Source organism: Budorcas taxicolor, chromosome 1 (assembly GCF_023091745.1).
Source record: "Budorcas taxicolor isolate Tak-1 chromosome 1, Takin1.1, whole genome shotgun sequence".
Taxonomy (NCBI): domain Eukaryota; kingdom Metazoa; phylum Chordata; class Mammalia; order Artiodactyla; family Bovidae; genus Budorcas; species Budorcas taxicolor.
The window spans coordinates 25,474,699-25,497,677 of NC_068910.1; the positions used below are offsets into that span (position 1 = coordinate 25,474,699).

Below are 22,979 nucleotides of genomic sequence, written 5' to 3' on the forward strand. Positions count from 1 at the left end.
CATGATACTGACTCTTAAAGCACATGTTCTATTGTACATACACCTGAAACTAATATAATGTCACAGGTCAACTTTTCCTCAATTAAAAATTTTTTTATAAAAGCAGAGTTACAACTGAATAGTAACCAAGATTCTTTAAAAAATATATGTATTATATATATGAAACTTGTAATAGTATTCAACCACAGACATTATTGGAAATTTATACACCAAGGTGGTGTATATAAACTTATATACCAAGGTGGTAATATTTACCACTGGATAGTAAGATTAACTATTCTTTCTTGTGCAGTTTCCTCTTTATTCAATACAATGCCTACCATGTGTCACCAGAGAATTAAAAGTAACTAAAAAAATGCACGGGGAATTCCCTGGCGGTCCAGTGGTTAGGACACCGAGCTTTCATTACCAAGGGCGCAGGTTCAATCTCTGGTTGAGGTTAAATTAAGATCCCACAAGTCTCATGGTGTGGATAATTGATAAATTAAATAAAATAAATGCATGTAACTGGGATATCAGGTTAATGGCACAAAACTCCTTCCACATGAAGTCACCTTCCTCGGCTTACCAGGTACAAAAGGGCCTTTCCTCTGAATCACAGCCCAAGGCCTCTAAACCACTAAAATAAACATTTGAGGCAGAGTTTACCAGGGAGAAGACAGCTTCCCCTACTGCCTCTCATTAACATGTCCAGGGGACTGCCCATGCCTGGGGTGCGTGCTCAACAGGGCCAGAATTGGAAATCCATCTGCCCAAAATGTCTCCAGCCACAGACTAAGTCTCTACTCTGGCCTGAACCAGAGGACATAGTAACCTGCCCTCAGTGTCCTTACAACTCATCTGGTCAAGGAGAACAGCCTTTCCATGTGCCAACCAAGAGGGAGGAAAAAACAAAACAAAACATGACCTTGGCCTGATCATCCCTTCTGTCAAAGAAGAGGTCTTAGCGAAATGAAGAAGAGCCAGGCAACCCAAACCAGCTGCCTGGCCAGGGCTCAGCATAAACTGAGCAGAAAAACCACAAGTGGAAGGGTGTCTAGACAGCTCTGGTCTAGGTGAGAGGCAACCCTCCCCTGCTGTGTCAACTCTGCAAAGCTGGGCTCCAGAGCAGAGGAGAAACCACGGCGCCAGGGGGGAATGGCACCACGGGCTCCTAGCGCAAACACAACACACAGGACGGAGACCAGAGACCCCAAAGGGAGGCAGGTCCTGTGTGGTGCTTAAACTAAAAAAGGAAACAATATTTGGTTACAGGATTTCACAGCCACCCTCCCACAACAGAGGGAGGGACCAAAAAGCAGCCAAACCTTCTTGGGGCATGGGGGCACCCATCTGTCCTATCTCCATTTGGGTGCCACTTCTTTCTTCCTTCTTCCATTCTTTTAAGTTCTTCAACACAAATATTTGGTGGAGGGTGGAGAAAACTATCAAATAGACAAGGTATGGAAACGACAGACAGCTGAGGCCCTGGGAGGACTCAATGATCCCCATTGTCTGGGAAAGGTGTTTCTGCAGGACTTACAGGACGACACAGAAAGAGGACTGACAGCTCCAGCTATACCAGGATCTGTCCTGAGCGTTTACTGTATGCGAGGCTTGGGAAGGGATTCTGGGGCACCACATGGATCAGAACCAAGGCCAGTCCCTGCTCCAGGGAGCTGACAGTTTAATGGGGGAGTGAGGATGCAGAACTTCCAATCAGGATGCAGGGCTTCTGTGTGAAGTACTGCAGGGTCCCCGAGGCAGGACTCTTTAACCCAGAGGGAAGGTCAGCAAAGGTCTCCAAGAGAAGACACTTAAGGGAAATGAGCAGGAGTCTGAAAGACAGAGAGAGAAGAACGCCTCTCTCAGGCAGAGGGACAGGTGTAAGGGACATGTGACACATGGAGTATTAAAAGAGCCTGTAAAAAATCCCACCTGGTGGCCGGGATGCACGGAACCAGGTGGGAAAGAAAGATGAAGCTGGAGAGGCAGGTGGATGCCCAGAGCGTTAGGCAGTGGGAATCCCATGTTCTAACGTGTAACTCTGCCAAGACCCCCACGGCTTGAGGTGGGGGGTGGTGGGTGTAAGAGAGGAGAGTAAAAAGTTCTTTATTTTCTGTAAAGTCAGCATAACACAAAGAAAGTATAGAAGAAAACTGAGCATAAAACTGATCCACCAAATAACTGATGAACTCCACCTTCTTTCCATCTCGCCGATATAATCTTTTTATAAAATGAAGGCAGTGGGGAAGCGGGCAGTGGCTCACTGATGGCCATAGCAGTCTCCCGGCACAGCTCACAGGGCTGCACACCCAAGGCACGCCAAGGATCACAGGCGGAGTACACACTCCATCGGCTGGCCTAACTGTTTATACGTTCTTGAGTTAAAAATACACCACTCAGGTCAGCATTAACACCAGGGCTTTATCACCAAGGCTCTTTGTAAGCCAGTTACACAAGGCGGGCCTGTGACTTGCCCATCTTTTAAATGTGCCTCAATCTGCAAATTGTCTGCCAATACATCAGTGGGATTATAACAAAGCCACCAAATACACACGCATTTGAGAAAAACACTTTCCAAACCCAAGGATACTTTACTGTTTATAAATAGTTTACTTTTTTTGATCCCCGGGCATATAATATTCGCAGTTGCTCCAGAAACCAAAGAAACATGGAACAGGAACACAAACCACAACCTCGCAGAAACAATAAACAACAGATGGCGAGACATATGCGCAGGCTGCCACCCCCTGCACCAGAGGGGCACACCAGAAACGGATGCTGACACACCAGCCTGCCGACGAAGACACGTGCCCTTCCAGGTCACGTTCCAGACGCCACTTATGGAGCACCAGCCATACACCTAGAACCGTGTTAGGTGCTTCAGGCCACCAAGGAGGCGAAGGACCGATCACGGGGCTCCAGGGATTCACAGACTTGAAGGGGATGCCAGACAAACACACGAAAGCAGATGACACCAATCTTACTGAAGTCTTTCTAAATACAGTTATGTAGTCACGTTTGGGTTCTAATTCTGGCAAAGGGCTAGTTTCTGGGCAGGTTACTCCACCACCCTGGGCCTTGTGCATAGCAAAGATGTAAGATGCTCCACAGAGGTAAGGTGACAGCTAAATGAGTTTGTGTTCACGTGTCCTCAAGCAAAAACGCAAACGATTACTGCTATGTGTTGGGGCCTCTCTTCTAACAGTTATAAATGACTACAATTTTGTCCTCCCTCACCATAACTTCAGTGAGGTGGGCTCTATGATTATCCTCATTTAACATGAAGAAGAAAGGGAGTCATTCAGAAGCTAAGTAGATTGCCCAAGGTCACCCACGAAAGTAGGCACGCGTGCTGCCACTGTTAGCACTGTGCTACCTAAAAGCATGGCTGGCTTCATCACCACCACCAATACCCCTCATCACACAGGTAACGCGAAGGGCGCTTTGCAGAGGACAGGGACACAGCATTCTTTTCCCCAGCAGACCCTACAATGGTGTACTGTTCTGGCCTTTTCCTGGGTTTTGTGGCCTTAACTTACTTGAAAAGTTCAAGACAAATGCTAAAATAAATTTGGACTCTAATGTCACATTTCCCATAACTAATGATTCTGATTAGTTGATGTTTACAAAAAATTTTTTAAACGTCTTCTGTCTCAAAACAAAGGGAGGGGGCCCAATAAATAAGTGTGGCGGTCATATTGCTTTCCATTTATGGACATGTCTATTTCGGGAATCACAATCTCATGTCCAATTACTCTGCCAATTTCACCTCAATGCTCATTTTATTTTTTTAAACTCTGACTAGAATTTTCCAACTACACTGTAACTTTAAGCCTTTGTGTTTCTTCTACATTGAAAAAGAATGCCATTTCCCAATATATAACTCCCAGATGTAGAATTCACAGATGATTCATCTCGCAGAACAAGTGTTCGGAGACATCAGCTCCAAATAGAGCAAAAACTTGGAATTCCCTTCTCCCCCAAAGTTAAGAACTCGCCTAGATCTGCTCTGCTCGACAAAGTTTGTTTTCAATTATATTTCCAAATTCTTTTAACAATAACTGCATGGCGTCTGGCATCAACACATCTGATTCTTTGAAGTGGTTCTCAAGCAGAGAGCAGAAAATAAGGATAAAGGGGAAAGGAAGGGAAGCCCGTCCATAATTTCTGTTTTAGTTCTAACAGTCCCTCCAAAAGGGCTCTTCGCCACAAAAAATCAGACAAACCACAAGCTATGACTTCTCCCTGAAGGCCCACACTGTTGGAAGTGCCACGACTGAAGAAGGCTCCTGAACTCATCCCTTTACCCATCAGCTGGGCTCTCCATGGGAAAGCAGATCTTCAGCACAAAGAAAGTAGCCTTTTACTCTGTAAACCTGAACTCCAAATACACTTCTGTGAAGTCCTCCACAAAGGTCAATTAGGAGTAATCTCACTTGGAGGGTGAACTTCAGAACCCTTTTCAGACACAATGAACACATGGGATCCTTTCAGCCCAGAAAAAAGTGCACCAAGCCTCAAGAACGAGAGCTGTAGAGCTATAAACAAATACTGACCCAGCGATTCCTGGGCATGTGAAACTGAACAATCCCTACTGCCTTAAGTGGAGAGAAAAGAGACAAGGATGTGTGAAAACTTACCTAAGCAGAGAGACTCCAAGATTCCTCTGGGGAAGGACAACATATAAACAATAAATCCACCAGAACAAGGTCAAGTGAATAACACAGAGTGTGTCTAATGTTGACAAAAGCTCATGGAAGGGCGAGCGGACTATTGGGACTATCTCAGGACGCACATGGGCAAAGGCCACATTTAGGCCTGAAAGGGAGGATATTTAAAAATAAAAGAAAGAAAGAAAGCCTAGTTCTTTGGACTATTTCCTTTAGTCCTAAAGTAGTCCCTAACTCTTGTCAACCCTCCTCTCAAGAAATTCCAAACCAGTAATTGTGCCTCCAACTTCACTGCATTTTAGCTGTAGCTCAAACAGGGCTCCAGATTCCCAGAATTAGCTCTACAGGAAAAAAAAAAGAAAGAAAGAAAAAAAAAAAAACGAAAGGTTCCACCTTATGAAATTGTGTATGATAAAGAATGAGTGGAAGGGAAAAAAAATTCGAAGACTTTCCACTGAAGGCACAAATGAACTCCACATGAAAGAAAGGTGGATATTCAGGACACAGAGGAGAAAAGCTCCCAGACTTGGCGTAACAAATGAAGTCTTTTTAGGAGTTTCATTATGACAAAGATCACGATTTTCAAAACCAGTGTTTGACCAAGTGAGAACCAATGAAGACCCAATGCAGATGAGTAAATTGCTTGACCAGAAAGAGAGAGACCTCAAAATTGCAAAAATCAGGCCCCTGGACTTAGTATGGACGTAGTATGTTTTGGGCATAGTATGACCTTGATCTGATAGTATGGACATAACATGCTGTTGAGTTTCCACCTTGAAAGGCACCCTCAAAAGAGCTCCTTGGTAAAAGGGTTAACAGCTCCTCTGATACCCGCAGTGTTCCCTGCATGTTGTCAATGGCAAGCCAGCTCAGAGAGGACAGACGAGGTGGGGTGCTGCTGCCCTTCCTCGAGTGATTACTCGCGGATCTGCTACAGGTGCTCGTCTAGTCATTCACCGACGGCCGGCTTGAGAGCGATGCTGCCTGCAGCGGCCCTAAGAAAGGCAGAGGAGACAAGTGACTCTTGGAAAACACAGGACCTTAATTTATTTGCCTTTTGTGACGAGATCTTAAAACGCTAAATCAAAGATCTAATGTAGGTCTGTACCAGCTTCTGTGGTTTTCTTTGGGTTAGTGGGAAAAAGAGGCAATGATCAAATGAAGAAATACGGTGGAGTACATGCCCCCCCTTCAGAAACTGCTAAAGGACCACAGGAGGTGCCCTCGTGAGAGTCCCACATGCCCACCCTGTTTCCCTTTACTTCCCTGGGGGCATCCAAACAAGGATACCACTCAGAAGCACCAAACATGCAACGTGACTGAAGTTAAGTATCCTAGACACAGAGTAAATTGACTGATTCTTACCATTCACTAAGTGTAAGTTTATTACTTCTTTGTTTCAATTCAGATAGACTCCTATACTTGGAGATGAGCAGCCTTAGAAATCATACATCGCTTTACAGAAAGGAAATGAACTGATCAGATCAAGGTCACACTGCCAAGCAGGGGCAGAACTGGGATAAAACCCCAAACTTTCCACATGTCCAGCCACTTTCTCAACCGTCCACACTCCTGCCTTCACAGCTTTAAGACAACTATTAGTTTTTTCCCTTTTAGGTCAATAGTTTTTACCCCTCTTTGGTCCAGAACCCCTTTAAGATGCTTAATGACAATGTTAGCTCCTTTCTGCTCAGAAAGATGCAGCGAGTTTTGAGATTTCACATACAATGTAGTTCCCTACACTGCCCCCTCCCCTCCCCCACTCCCCAAATAATATTTGAGGTCAGCCAGTCTTTATTTTAGGACAGTCTGAAATTCAATATAATTTAATCAATTCACAGTTCTGTTTCAAATGAACTTGTGAAAGGATCCAAAAATCTCCATAGGAGATTTTTCTCTTGGACAAAACACAACCATCGATGAAGCCAAACCACTGTGGCCAAGAGTCCCACACAGACACCAAATCTGAGAAAACATTCAGAGGAATTTGGGATGGGGCAGACTTTAAGAGTTACAAAACATTTCAGTTCGCTTTCTGGGTCTCCTCTCCTCCGAAGAGAAAGGAAATCCATTCCATTTGAGCTGGAGTTTCTGCATCCATCACTTTGCTGGATCAACAACCGACTTCCTGGAAGCAACAAGCTCTGCTGGCTGTTTAGAAGTTTTGCAAGCTCTGGGAGCTTGTGTGCCAGAAATTCACACCAGCCCAGGTGTAGGGAAGAAATCAAGGGAAAAAATTTTTAATTAAAAATAAAATGAAAACTAAAATGTAGGCAAGATGCATAGTACTGGACCAAGGTCCTGCACAGCAGAAATCAGATGAAACAACAACGTTCTCCTAATTTATAAAGTAGAAATTAGACTCACAGTCAGAATTTCTCAGTTTTAAGTGCCCTCCCACCCTGTAGATCTTTATTAACCCCTTCAGTGTGTGCTTCCACTTCCCTAAACACAGAGTGCCCTGTAAGATGGTATCTAATCAAATACCATATAAATTTTATTAAGCTTAATACATGCATGAATTTAACCCGACATGTAGGACAGCTTTTAAAACCATCGAACACCACAGGATCCATACAGAATTAGATTTTCACAAACAGAATATGGAAATCATTCCACAGACTTTGATCAAGTGGATTGGTATGTAACTCCCATTCGGACTGCTAATTAAGCTGCAACCAGCATGAAATCCATTCTAAAAGTCTCTCCTAACCAACAAAGTAACAGGCTGCAGAGAAATTAAACTATGCACTTTGACAAAACCAAACCAAACCATTCTGCAGCTACTTGAAGAAAAGCATTTTCAAATCCGTGTGAAGTTTAAATCAAGCACAGAGGGTTCCAGGAACATAGTTCTTTGCTTTGGGGGGATTTTCTTCCAGGGTGCCTCTCACTCTATTTAAAGCAGGCTCAAGTAGCCACAGCTGGAGGGTCATGCTTACAAAGTAAACAATAGTTAACTTGATTCAGACTCACGACTTTAACTACAACCAATAGTTAATTACCCCTCTATTAACCAATAGTACCTGAAATATCACTTTTTAAATGACCCATTTGGAATTATGCTCGTTCACAAAATAATTCTAATCAATAATTAACAGCATAGAAGAAACTTCCCAATGAACAGCTACATGGGGAGAGATGAGAGTTCCTCAGAATTACCACATTTCAGGCAAAGGGACAATGGGACAAAGGAACTAAGTACCGAGAGAGAGAGGAGAGAGAGGACAGAGAGAGACGAAACTGTATTCTGAGAGCACACGCTATGTGCTCAATAAACATTCTTTAAAGGTTCAGTTTACCAAAAACTCCCTTTGGAAAAACAGACTTAAATGATTTTTCCCCCCTCAAAAGGCTGTTACAGTTAACACTTCTTTAAACCATCCTATAGCAAATAATATATGTAAATTATATCTCAAAAATAAATGTATCTTAATTTTTTTTAACCTATCTATATTTTCAGATGAAGTGATATGCTTGGATTTGCTTCCCCCCCCAGAAAAAGAAAACAAAACCATGGGGACAAGTCTATTAAGGCACAGATTAAACAAAAGAGGCCATTATAAAAAATAACACAAATAACAAATGCTGGGGAGGGTGTGGAGAAAAGGGAACCCTGGTGCGCTGTTGGTGGGAATGTAAATTGGTAGTCAATATGAAAACAGTATGGAGGGTTCTCAAAAATATAAAAATTGGGCTTCCCTGGCGGCTCAGTGGTAAAGAATCCATCTGCCAATGCAGGAGCCACGAGTTCAGTCCCTGAGCTGTGAAGACCCCGCATGCTGTGGCGTGACGAAGGCCATCCGCCACGACTACTGAGCCTGTGCTCGAGGTTCAGGAGCCGCGGCTCTTGCGACTGCTAAACCCCAAGAGCGGTCCTGTTCCACAACGAGAAGCCAGCACAGTGAGAAGCCCTCACACTCCAACCAGACCCCACTCATCACAACTGGAGTGAAGCCTGCGTAGCAACGAGACCCAGCACAGTCATAAATACATAAATTATTCAAAAATGCACAACTAAAAAAAAAGCACAACTAAAATTGCTGCTGCTGCTAAGTCACTTCGGTCGTGTCCAACTCTGCGCGACCCCATAGACGGCAGCCCACCAGGCTCCCCCGTCCCTGGGATTCTCCAGGTAAGAACACTGGAGTGGGTTGTCCTTCTCCAATGCATGAAAGTGAAAAGTGAAAGGGAAGTCGCTCAGTCGTGCCCAGTGACCCCAGGGACTGCAGCCCACCAGGCTCCTCCGTCCATGGGACTCTCCAGGCAAGAGTACTGGAGCGGGGTGCCATTGCCTTCTCTGACAACTAAAACTAGACCTACCATATGACCCAGCAATCCCACTCCTGGGTATAAGTCCAAAAAACAAGCAAAAAGACTAATTAAAAACGATATAAGCACCTCAGTGTTCATACTAGCATTGTTTACAACTGCCAATACATAGAACTTAAGTGCTAATCAACAGATGACCAGATAAAGAAGATGTTCTGTGACATCCAAACAGACATGTAAGATGGAAAACTATCCAGTCACAAAGAATGAAATTTGCCATCTGAAGCAACACAGATGGACCTGGAGGGCATGAGGCTAAGTGAAACAAGTCAGACGAAAAGACAAGCACTATATGCTATCACTTAAGGTCATGAACATAAAGAAAAAGAAGCAGACTCACATGTATAGAGAACAAACTAGTGGTTACCAGTGGCAGGGGGAGGCGGGTGTCAATGCCTTTTCACCCAGCTTGAAGTGCTAAAGCTGGGGGTACCAACGAACAGCACCGTGACTACAAAATTTGGAAATAAAGTGAGATTATCCATTCCTTAGTTCTAAAGTGCTTGATTCTTCTCACTGTATATCTAACAGGCCATCATCAAGTAGGTAATCCAGTGAGGAAGAATTTTATCAGTGCAGTGTACGCCCTGACCAAGATAAGTGTGAAATTACTGGAACAGCAAATTATAAACGGGTGGTAGGAGCAAAGGATAGGAAGCGGAGGTGGGGGTGGGGGGACCCCTCCTAAATACTGTATAATACAGTCTTAGAAGATGAAGTTGTATGATTTGTTTTTAATCAGCTAAAAAAAAAAAAAAAACTTAACTCTCCACTATCTTGTTTCTCAACATTTAGGTAATTATATTGCAGGACAGAACCTCACTCCTCTGATTCATTTTCTTCCCAATAATAAGAGACCTCAAGAAAAAAAAAAGTACCTACAGATCAAAAAAGATTAGAGACTTGGGCACCATAAAAGTTTAAAGAATAATCAATGCAAAGTGCTTCAAAAGAAGACAGGTCATGCTTTCTTTAAACTCTCTGAAGGCCACCTTTTGCCAAAATAAACTGAATGAGCAGTGATTGGAACCTGCATCCTGGTTCATAAAGAAATCAAGATGTATTAGGACTTATGGAGATGAACGGATTGGTTGTTCACACAATGGGCTTTACTGGTTATGCTAGATTAAATAGTAATAAAGACGCAAACAATCGTAGCCGTTCATGTGGGCAAGGCTGTGAATCACGGTCATTCATGGGGGAAGGGAGGCAGGTACAGGTGCAGGGGCAAGAAAAGCAAACGGCTTTTCAGGTGGCATCCTTGCCAGATTCCACGGGTGACCCTGTGCTCAATGCCCATGTCCCCTACAAAGTTACTGCACGATGGCAGACAAACCAAACACACAAACAATGTCAGACATCTCCAGCCCTGTGCAAAACACCCCACAATCATCTCCCTTCACACTACCTCCTCCCTCAAACATTTCCAAAGAGAAGTGGGCACAGCAGAGGATTCAGCCAGCCCCAGAGTTTGTAACCTAACCCTGTTTGGAAGAGTGCACCTGCATGTTTCCAAGCAATTGACCGAGCTTCTCAGTAGGGATCAGTTTCAATGAAACCCTGAGAAATAATAGGATAAAATTATTAGTTTAAGGGCCTCTCACTTCTCAGCCTCCTTCCCATACCCCACCTCCCAGGAGGGTAATGCTCAATAGACAGATGTATTTGCACAACTGGAATACATTTATAAACTACCTCAATCATTTTTTGCTAATTGCATAATTTGTATAATTTTTTGCAACTGTTCACAGAGTCCCCCCTTGAATTTGTCTGAGCTTCCCTAGGGCACACAAAGCTTCACTGTATCCATATCACTAGAAACTTTATGGCAGAAGGCCACTTGGGGTCTGAGCCCTGCCACCTGCTCCCAACAAGTGAGATCTTCATGTCAGGAAAGCACTCTTCCCAGGAAGCCTCTGTCACCAGGACTTGGAGAGACCCGCCACACCACAAGAGGATACAAAACCTGTTAAAGGCGGGGGGTGGGGTGGGGGCGGCGGTCTTAGCCTCCGATGCTCTGAATCATCAGCAAGGTGACTGACCCACACTGGATTAGGCTGAATACACGTATCGCCTAACTTTGTCTTCACAGCAGCTTAAGGTAGAATATTATGATTCCTTCTTTTAGAAACAAAGGGAAGAGTTTCACCACAAATCACACACATGGCTGTAGGGTGGTGGAGCCAGGAATGGACCCTAGAAATAATTTCCACTCTCATCATCACTACTGTGGAGTGAATGGTGAGTACTGGGTGCCATCAGCAGGGAGGAGGCATCCAAATCATTACCAGAGAAGAATAAAGGAAGCTATGCCCTCATCCGCTCTTTCCTCCATCACTAACCCAACCAAGACCTGAGGAACAATTGGGCATCACATGCCCAGCTACAGGACAAAGAGAAGAGCTGAAGGCAGGACACCAAAAGCACGAAATCCGGGGGAACAGGGAAGCAGCTTTTTAAAAAACAGAGTGACTTTTATAAGTAGACTGGGTTTACAGCTTGTGTTTTAGAAGATTATGCATAAAGTATATTGAAACCACACGTAAAGTACTAAATTATATAAAACATATTAGTAGAAAAATGTATAAAGCATAAAGCCTTTGACTAAGAAAAATTCATAAGCATACCCCTCAAAACCCTAAAAACCAGGATACAAATTAGCAACTTTCAATCAGACCATAGACGAACCACAAGTTACATTTTTTCTATAATCCTTATTTAACTACTCATTTTGCTTCATGGCAACAATGGTCCTGTATCAAGTTCTTCAACAGAAAATTTCTCAGTCTACTCATATAGTTGGCCAATTAATAGGTAAGTCTGGACTGCCATTTTAAACCCCACAGTTATATAGAAAAAATAACTCCAAGAGGGTTAACTATTGTGCGAATTTTTACCTCTGGTCTCCGAAGTCCTATTTCTCTGGGGAAATACGAACAGATCTGAGTTTGTGACAGATTCCCACGCTTTAACATGAAACAAACGCAGAAGACAACCACAGTACTGACACACACTATGAACGGAAGCCAGCACGTAGACGGAATGGGCCACAGGCTCAATGACATGCGTAAGTCGTTAAACACCACCACTAACGGTTCCTCCATTTCCCATCGGCCAGGAAACACTGGGGATTTTTAGATGTATTTCCCCTCCTCTGCCTGGGAATCTTCCTCCTACCCCTCCTCCTCCTGTCTCAAGACAATGCCTCCAGCCTTTGAAACTGCATCCATTGTAAACAGCTCTGAATATTAACAGACCCCAGAGTTCTACTCTAAAAGACCCCCAGGGTTTCAAATTGCAGTTGCTGAGGAGGGGAAAGGTCCCCAATGAGTAAATGTCACCAAGCTCATTCACCAGTCATTGAAAATCAGGCTTGCTCATGAAACTTGGTCTTTAAACCTATGGGCTAAGTCAGAGGAATCCCTCTAAGTTTTAAACCAGAGATACTGGTACAATCAACATCCTTGACTGCTTATAGCAACTTTCAGTTCAATGACTCCCTTCAGCAGATTTCCCTCTCTGGTGGATGTCACTTTTGAAATAACCAGTGGCTATTTTAAACCACCTCCTTCCCCAGATAACAGACCTCTGGGGCTGCAGCAGGTGCAGAGAGCTAGGCCGGGAGTATTGTTAAGTCGCACAAAACCCTAGCGGCTCTCTTGCATTCCTGTCCACCCTGAAAGAGAAGATGCTGAAAAGGCTTTGCACCAGGGAGACACCTCTGCAGAATGGGGGAGAGGCCCTTTCATTGTAAGCATGGTGTCTGATGGAGAGTAAGGTCAACCAGAGGTCATCCCAATGTGCTCAGGGAAGGCTGCGTGGGGAATTCAGGCCTAGGCATTAATAGAAAGGGAGAGAGACTTACAGCCCCTGGGGCAGAGCTGGAAGTCCCGTGGAGCTGGACATCCACTGGGACCCAGATCTGATTACTCTGCACAGAATTGTCATCCTTCTGGAGATGAAGAAGTACTGCCCACAACACATTCAAAAGTCCAAAGGTTGGGAAATCTGGTGACCTGATGTAAATATGAAAAGAGATGAGCATGCTTCTTTTTGAAACTGTCCCTTGTTAAAGGGGGCAGGAACAGCCCTGACATACACTATAGGCAAGAGACACCTTGGGCTTTGGGGTCTCTGGGCACTTCCTAATTTCAGTCCTCAAAACTTAGATTTTATGACCATAATTTTGCATCAAAGGGACTTAAAATCCTGTGTCAAAAAAGGCACCCAATTTCATTTCCCTGATTTGCCCTTATTCAAAAAAAAAGTGTCATAAGGGATGAAGGCTTCCCAGGTGGCTCATTGGTAAAGAATCTGCCTGCCAAGCAGGGGGTGCGAGCTGGAAAGATTCCCTGGAGAAAGACATGGCAACCCACACCAGTATTCTTGCTGGGGAAATTTCATGAACAGAGGAGCCTGGGGGGCTACAGAGCTGAACACTACTTCGTGGCTAAACAACAACGACATATCAGATAGGTGCTCCATCATGCAGAGGAGGTGAAGCCAGGCTTCAGACACTTGAAAAGAAAGGGACTCTGAGCTCAGGCTAAAGCTCCCCCAAACTTTAAAAGCACTTGCACTTCTCAGATTTTCTCTCTGCCATTACCCTGTGTTGGATGGGCTCCCTCTTCAGAACAAACCTGTCCATCCCCACGAATTGGATGTTCATGGTCTGCTGAATTCTTCTTAAGTGATAGGAAAATGGGCAGAAAGGAAGACCTCAGGGCAATCCAGACCATTATCTACCTCTTAACACACACACACACACACACACACGTGAATCTTAGCTTTGGTTCTGAAACAATTTGGTCCTATGCACTTTAGATCTAATTTGCATAAACAGGATGGAAACTATTTTCCAAACCCTTAATTCACAACACCCTGCACACCTGGGCCTTCCAGCACAGCTGTAAAATTTGAAAGACAAAGGCCCTCTTTGCTCCCCAACAACAATGGGAACCACCATGGGGCTTGCGTTTTGTTTTCTAATATAATCCTAAGTACCACTTAGGTGCCCAAACTGACAAAGAAGTTCGACTGAGTCCCCTGGGTTTGGTACTGCAAACAGGTAGGGAGACAAAACACAAAGAACCAATCAATACATTTGTCTTAATGTGACTTAGAATGACCACACTCGGTGACCTTTAGGGAGCGTCCTTGCTTTCGAACGCCAAGTCATCTTCCCTCCAAGCTGAGAATCAGTGGTTCCTCCTCCAGGGCCTGCCTGCCTTCCTATCACAGTCCCATTAGCTCATCATTGAGCTGCCAGACCCTGTGAACAAGGAAAGCTCTGCTCAACTTTATGCCACAGACAAAAGTCGAAGGTAAATTGTGTTTAATGCATCTTAAACAGCTTCTGAAGTCACACTCCCCCAAAGCAATTTCAAAGAAAGAAAACATCTGAGTTCTAAGAAGTTCAGAGTCTTCTAAGGTTCTGGGAAGTTTGAAGAAAGCTTGGCAGAGCTGGGAGCTATTTATGAGTGTGCTGGTTGGACTAGGCCGTTCTCACCTACGTAATGGGATGGCAGACTCAGTTATGGCTCGACTACTACAACTATAAGTTATTGTGTTGAATAAGTTATCCTCAGGCCCCAGGAACGAACACATTTTTCCTTCTCCCAGCACTATTCCAGTTCTGTTATTCCAACTGCATTTACATCCACTAAGGACTTTTACTTTCCTTATGCGGGGCTTAACAGCAACTCCAAAATTAGATGTACTGTTTACAAAAGCAAAAAAAAAAAAAAAGCTCCGTAAAGCCACAGGTCCCCTTCTATCTCAAACCCACAGCCTGAAATTAAACTAGCTGCAGTAGTAAATCTAGTTCATGGGGTTATAAACTAGCTCAACGCACTTTCTAGACACAGGGGACTCAGAGGGTGTAAAGTTGGTGACGGTATAACGTATTTTATTATATATATAGACAGAGACTTTCTCCCCTCAAGTCTTACTGAATCATAGCCAGGAATATAAAACATAAATATCCTGATGGAAAATTCAGAATTAGACTAAGGACTTAAATGGAGAAATGTGAAGTCTGGGGGCGGAGGGGGAAATATTTACCTAATTGTTCTTTAATCAGAAGAAAAACAAACAAACTTCACAAACATTTTTTCAAAGGACACACATTTCTGTACTGAATACTGTATTGCCACATACTAACCAGAGGCCATACTACTCACTTAAAACCTAATCAGTTAACACCATAATCAGTATAATCAAGTCTCCTGAAGTTCAAAATAGCCAGTTGTGTATTCACTGATCATCAAATGTGTTGGGAAAAGAGAAAATACTGCAACTTTAAAGTTATTTATGACTTGTGAAATATCACTCTTTAGGCGACAAAAGCCCCCCAAACAAAACCAGTAGTTTTGCTCCAAAAATTAAACGGCAAGGCAAAGAGGATCTTGTGGCCATAGGAAAGTGAAAACAAGAGGACACCCTGTCCTCTCCAGAAACCCCCCACTTCTGAAATTAGTGCCTTGCCCATGACGCAACCGACACTGACACTGGGAGTCACTATTCCAACAGGTGAACACTTAAGCAGCTACTCTGATTCCATGACTTGAAAAAAATAAAATAAACTAAACTACTTTAGAGTATGTAAAAAACCCACAATACCCCCAGACTGCCCCAGCTATATACAATACTACCAAATGGCAATTCTGGGGTCTACTTCCCATTAATTTACATGGCCACCACCTGTGTTAAAATCCCACCACCTGACCACTGGTTTTCCCAAGTCAGGGAATTCCAAAGCAGCAGCAGAATGCTGAAGAGAAATCCTGTGCATAAGGGTCGAGTTTCACACCGGCGCAGGATGGGTCGCTAAGCAGTGTGGAACGTTAAGGGCTCTGTTAACTCTCAGAGACACAGGATCTTCACATTGGAAAGGAATTAACTTCTCTCCCCTTATGGCAGCCTGAGTCTCAGACCACATGTTCTTACATCAAGCCACAGGTGTTGGTTAAAACTGGTGTCACCAGTTTTGTTTCTCTTTTTGAAGAGTGAATGTCACGCCTGAGGTTACTACTGTGACTCTTGTATGTTCTAGGAATATGTCCAATTATTCAACTAAAAAGCAGAGTATTCAACCTAGGCCTCTTCTGGAAGGTACTAACAGTTCCGCAGAGATGCTAATTACTGATAGCTGGACAGGATTTTGACTCATGAAGCAGATTTGTTAGAAACTTTAAAAGGTTATGACATTCTGCCATGTTTACACAACTCCATATTTGTGTTTTCCTGAGAAGTGGCCCACCAAGTCCCAAAATCCTGACGGCACAGAGATGAGCCTCTTGCGGGTTAACACACTCTGCTGAAATCAGAGTCTGGCACCCGAGTCTCGTGCCCTCTCCCGAAGTAGCATTACTCCAAGACTCATTTGCACCATTTATAGAGGAGAAATGCTACAGGGTGGGCCCCAAGATGCACTGGATCGGCAAGCCCTAGGAGTTCCCTAGGGAGCAGACAGGAAGGATCTGGAACACAGTGCCCTAAGATGCCAACCAGGGGGGAAAGGACCAACTTCCAGCAGTCATAGATCTTCAGGAACTGAGAGTCCCCTAACTCAACTCGGGGAGTCCTCCAGACTTTTCTGCGGGGGGCCAGAGCCAAGTCAGGCCACCAGACTGGTGGGTGAGGAGGCGGCTACGCACACTCTCACTAATAAATGATGTAAATGGAAGACTGGAGCCAAATGTCACCTTCATTCATTACCCACTGAAAGGCCGAGCAGCTCAGACAAGAGAGGTGGATTATAGGAGAGGGGAAAAAGAAACACTCGCGGACCCCTAGACAGACTTCCTCACACTCTCCCCTCCAGATGTTTCCCGCTCTCCACCCACACATGCACACTTACCTCCTGACTTTTCACTCACCCTCTTACCGCCACCCTCCCACCCACTCAGCAACTCCCAAATGGCCCTCACGGGCCACGCTCACTCACCTCCAGACCCCTACGACACTTTTTCTTCTCCAGAACCTCAAGACCCACATTCGCTCACCTTAAGACCCCAAAGACCCACGTTCGATCTCATCCTTCCCCCCACGAGGTACACTTCCCGCCTTAAGACCCCAAAGACTCACGCTCGTGCACCTCCACACACTCACGAGGCTCACACTTTTCCCATCCAGACTTCTTCGCACGCAGTCTCCTCCAGATCCCCAAGGACCATGTCACCACTACAATCCCACACTAACAGTTTTGCAGCTCATTCAAAGCTGACACACACGCAACTCAATGTGTAGCCCCTTTTCGGAGAAGCACCCTAGCTGTCCCGTTCGCAAGTGACAGCCCCCCGGGGCGCGAGGAGGGCGTAAAGGGCGGCACTTACAGACTCCGCGTCCAGGCGGGCAGGTCCCCTGGCAGCGCCTCCAACCCGCGCCCGCCGCAGTCCAAAGAGTCCCCAGCGCAAGTGCAGGCGGCGGCGCAGGGCGCCCGCGGGCCGGCTGTGGCCGATGCGGGCTCCAGCTGAAGCAGCAGCAGCAGCCAGAGGAGAAGACAAGGCGAGCGGCGCGGGGCCCCGAGCGCTCCGCGGACCGGCCGCGCCATCTTGTCTGGAGCGCGCAGCGAACTCCCAGTGCTGGGGCTGCGAAGTCCGGGGCGACCGCCGGCACGGGCGGGCCTGCAGGAGCTCCGCTCCGCACTAGGCTCAGTGCCGGGGCATGGCTGCCAGCATAAGTTCTCTTTGCGGTAGCGACTCTGGCGCTCAGGGGGCCCCCGGTGCCTGGGCTACTCTGCAGAGCCCGGAGGGGGCCGCGAACCCCGCGCCCATCCGGGCCGACCCGTCCGTGCTCGCTGAGAACCCCACGGAGCCCAGCAAAAGGTGCTTGACTGACGCTCCTCGTTCCCCCGCCACGCTCCTGGCCGGGCTTCGGAGTCCCCGCGCACACCAAGTGCCGCCGCCGCTGCGAGCAAGGAGCTCGGGTTCACAGCAGAAGCTCTGCGCCCGTAGGCATATTCCTCGCGGCTCCAAGCGTCCAGCTGCAGACTCCGGGCTGGACGACGCGGCCACCCCCGCAGTGCTCCAAGGGCCCGGTGCGCCTAGCTGTCCCAGCGCCTCAGGCAGAGCGCGCCCGCGCGGTCCCGGGCTCCGCACGCCGCTCCGCTTAGCTAGAACCCCGCAGACCTCGCGGCCGAACAATCAGCCTCTCGCCGCTCGCTTCCCAGCGGCCCAGCCCGGGCCAGTCCCGAAGCCCCGCCCCCGGCCGCTCGCCCTCACACACCCCCTGGGCTCAGCCGCCCGCGGCCTCCTGCCGGCCCACGTTGGATGCTTTGCAACAGCGCCCCGCCCCGCCCCCGGCTGCTGTTCATTGGCTGCCGGGGTCCACGGCGGGCCAGTTTGGGCGCCCATTGGAGCGTTCACCATGATCCCGCCCCTCCCGCCTCTCCGGCCACCCCACTCCAGTCTCTTTTCCCACCCAAGGTGTGAAGGGCGGGGGACTGGGAGGAGAAAGGGAGAGTCGGCCTCTGGCTCTTAAAGGGGACTTACTGACTGATGGAGGAGGGGGATGCACAATGGGGAGAGGTGGAATAAAGGTATGCCCTCTGGGTGTACGGGAGGAGAAACCTTCGGTAAAGAAGGCACTGCCCCCGCTTTGGAGCGTTCTGGCCTCAAAGTTTCTTCCCTCCTTCCAGTCTGCAAACAGGGCCGGCGACTTAAAGTTTACACCCATTTTCCAGATGTATGCAGATTTAAAACTTCACTAATCTACTGCTGGGGCATCTTTAGTTATTTTATTAGGGGTGACCGCCTTCCTCTCTCACAACCGGGAGCTCTTTTTGGCTCCTGACTTGTTCCTGACTCCTTAAATGTAGCAATATGTCCTTGATTACCAAAATGAAAGTGTAATGCGGGCAGAAACCGAATCGGAAAGGTGTACGCAGTGCCACCCCCATCCCCACCTCTGCAGTCCCACCCCCATCCCCACCTCTGCCCTGGTGAGCTGAAGGGTTATCCTGGAAACACTCTCGCCTTCGATATAAAGGGGTTGCTTTGTTTGTTTAAATCACATCCTTTTAAAACCAGTTTTCCAGAAGCTATACATCAAGAACTCCTAAGAGACAGAATAAAAAGAGAAATAATAATTCTTACCAAGTTACTAACTTTGGCTCCTACTGGTCCGACCGTAGTAGCCAAGTGTTAACGACAGCGCAAAGAGGAAGGCACGCACTTCGCTCAGGGGGGCGCGCGCGCGCGCACACACACACACTCACACAGAGTAAAAAAGTTACAAGATTAGCACATCAAGATATAGCTGCTCCTATCGGCGTTGTGGTTTGCTGGTGTCTCATGTCCCTTCCCAAGAGTACGCAAGTTTCTAACATAACTGCACACATTGTCAGGAAAATTAAGTGAGTCGTGTCTGTTGAAAAACATTTGCTCCAGCAACTGAAATCTGACTTCTGTGTTACCAAAAAGAAAGGAAGATGTTCCTCAGAAAGAAAAAAAAAATTCAAGTATTGCTTCATTTTTGATACATTCTATGGGGCTGCTTTAATTGAGATGTTAAAATTTTCCTCAGTCAAGAAAACTTTTCTGTAACCAAAACTGGGTTTGGGCTTGGTAGTCACGTGGTTGCTGGTTTCCTTTCTTTTTGTTCCCTCCTTCCCCTCCTTATCCTCCTCCAACTTCTACTGATTCACAATGCTATCAACTACTGGTGCCTCCTGTTTTCCTTCCTTCCTCCATTCCCTCCTCCTCGTTTCTCTCTTTCTCCTTCCCTCTCTCTCTGCAAGATCTCAATAGTAATGCCCAAAGCAAAGCACAAATATGTGTGTAAATTAATCCAAATATGATTCCCAAGGAACACTATCAGAAAAAGGCTGTACCTGATCTATTCTACCAAGACCTTAACCAGCTTTTATGTTTCATTTGTGACCCAAACTAAACATACACCATCCATTTGGACAAGAAGAAATATACCTCTTTGTTACAATGCCTTTCAGTGAAATGATATTAATAAGCAGAAAGATGGAATTTAAAGGACCCCGAATTGGTGTAGTCCTCTATGGCAAGGTTTCTGAAACTTTTCATAACCAAAGAACACAAAATAGTAATTTAATGCAGAATATCCATGGAGTACTTCCTTAAACAAAGCTATCAGACCTGCCCTGCCCCACCTCCAGTGAAACAACACACACAGCAGAAACAAACTGAACTCATTGAACCCCTTGAGAGGCTGACCTAAAATTACCTTTCAGGTTTGTGCCACACTTGGTATTATAAAAAGGACATTTATTGTCAAATGTTTTTCCAGATGCTTGTGGGTGCACCTGTGAGATGCTTTCTTGGAGGGTAGAGAGGTTGGACCTGAGAACTGGCAAGGTAAGGATGTGCTCACAAGTCTAAAGCAGCCCCTGTGGTCTGGTTACCACGCAGCCAGAGAGAAGGATTCCAAAACCCAGGAACACTTGCAGGCACCGGGCGCCTGAGCCTTGGCAGTTCCCCTTGTCTACAGCAGAGCATGAAGTCATGTCTGCTCCCCATACCATGTATGGAAGTTTGCCCATATACTAGCAACCTGCTTGGGACTGAAGGGAGAGTGTGGGCTTGGAGAGCTCAGGGGAGAATTCAGCTGTAGCCACAACTTAAAATCACAAAGACCTGAATAACAACAAGGGCAAGTTTCTAAGGGAGTCTCTGTCACTGCTTACAAAAAAGCAAACAGTGGTCTACTAAGCATGGAGCAACAGCTGACTTGGGCGTTGTGGGTCCTCATTTTCCTCCACTGCCATCTCCTCAATTTTAAAGTTACTCCTTGAAGGGGGTCATTCAGGGATTTTTAGGCTTTCCACTTCGTTTTAATCCACCAGAGACCAAACGCTAGGACCAGCATGGACTCAAATCCCCCCTCCCATCCCAAATCTCTGCAGGATTCTCTTAAATACAGCAGTTGTAGCAGTTAATCACCCTAAACTCACTGAAAGAGACAAACCCCAAATCTAAATAGCCTGAAATCACCAAGCAGGAGAAAAGCAAATGACAAAATAACAAGAGAACAGATTGATCACACAGATTTTTTTTTTTTTAAAGAAAACACAAATTCCAGGAGACTGAATTGGGGCAGTTTATGGCAGTTCTAGGTGGTGGTTTTAAAGAATGCTAGATTCAGACGTGCTTTCTGACTGCGGGAAGAGATTTTACACTATGTTCAGCACATTCAAAGAGCACCGGGGCTGTATTCAGAAGACCTGGATTCTAACCAAGACCTGTTACCCATGAAACCTTCGCCCAGTCATTTCCTTTAAGCCTCACTTTTCTCAAATGGAAAACAAAAAGAATGGTACTTCTGACCCAGTGCTAAGACAGTTAGGGAACGATCTGTTCTGATATAGGACCTGGGGGACTTTGTCAATCATTTGGGCCTGTATACATAGAAGATTTATTTTTAAGGTATTACTGAATTTTAAGTCTGAAAAAAATTGAGCGTGCAGGTACATACCATACATGGAATATCTTAGTAGTTGCTTAGTAGTAGCACAGAGGGTTTCCACCCCCAGGCAGGCCACAAAGGGTTAATAATTACCTATAAAACCCCTGAAGACTTGCAGGGTGATGACAGCCCTGCTTTGAGCCTGTTTTGTATCTCTCTTCCAAGGAAAATAAAGCTGTGTACTCATTAACTCCTTCCTTGCAATAACTGTGTCAATGAGACAGATAGGTAGAGAAGGTGACAGGAATTGAAGGGATGGAATATAAGAAGAGACAATTTGGAGATTTCTCTGTCCCATCCCAATTTTCCCCTTGATGGAAGTGCAGAAATGTATACTTTATTGTACATTCTCTGGCTACTGAAATATTCGTTAATGCCCCAAAGGGTGCCAGGCTGCAGTCACTGCATTTCCATAGCAAGAACGGCTGTCGCCTGAAGTTCATCTGTCCCCTCCCGCTCCTGCAGAGCAGAATCCACCAGGGGCCCCAAACCACTAGAGTCCACGTTCTAACACAAACTAGACCCTGTATGTTTGACTGGTTCACTGAATGACTAAGAAAAAGCTTTATGAAAGCTAGGAGCATTTCAAAATTTTGAGATTCTGGTGTGAGGATCTGTGTAAGACGCAGCCTGTCTGCTCCAATGATGAAAAAACGGCTAATATCATCACAGAGGCTGTAACTCTCACCACCAATCTGCTGCCTTTCCAATTTTTACTTGCAACCACACATGACAGAGGAGAGAGGAGAGAGGCGGGAAATCGACGTTTATGCTTTACTGCCAGAAACTCAAAAGCAACACCTCAATGTATATAAAGAACAGCACATTTATCATGTTCTAATAATAATCTTCATGAAGTCATATACCTTATATTTTTCAAAGGAAGGTCACATCATAACAACAACTGTCATTTACAGAGCACTTATTCTGTGTCTGTCCCTTGGCAGAGTACTTTACGTACTTTTTTAGTGAGGTAGAAGTTGAGAAAAATGGTCAGGTCACACAAGCTAATAAGTGACAAGGCCAAGATTCAAACCGGCTGTGAGGACACCAAAGATTCATTATGACATCTGAGCCTCATAAACTTCAAATATGACAATTGTTATTGTTTCCACTTTATAGATGAGACAGCTGAGGTTAAACGACATGTCCAGGTCCCACAGAGTCAAGAAAAAATAGAACCTTAAATCCATTTCAACCATCATCACACACGCTTTATATTCAGAAAATATCTTAAGAGATGCTCATGTTGCTTGTTTTTCAAGGATCCTGTGAGAATGGATGAAATTTCTTTCCTCTTCAAGAGTGGTGAATCGCTTTCCTGAATTTTCTCTCTGATTAATAAGCAAAATATTTTACAGATGAATATATTGGTCTTTCCGCCCACCATACATGGCAGGATTTGTATAATAATAAAGGTTAATCATTACTGACCAGTTACTATGCACTAGGCATTATGTGGCATTATGGCTTAATTTTTACTGAAGTCACCTAACAATTCTGTGAGGTAGGCATTGGAAAGATCATTTTATAGATGAAGACTCCAAGACTCTA

The 22,979-nt window shown here is 45.4% G+C and overlaps 1 protein-coding gene across 2 annotated transcripts in view; it reads right to left on the reverse strand.

Moving 5' to 3' along the window:
• LRIG1 (leucine rich repeats and immunoglobulin like domains 1) overlaps positions 1–18,144 on the reverse strand; it is a 115,202-nt gene extending 97,058 nt beyond the window's left edge. For both annotated transcript variants that reach the window (XM_052640370.1, XM_052640361.1), the window contains exon 1: positions 17,324–18,144. In XM_052640370.1, the coding sequence (XP_052496330.1) occupies positions 17,324–17,541 (218 nt within the window). In that variant the 5' untranslated portion in view covers positions 17,542–18,144. The remainder of the gene's footprint in view (positions 1–17,323) is intronic.
• Between the last annotated feature and the right edge of the window lie 4,835 nt (positions 18,145–22,979).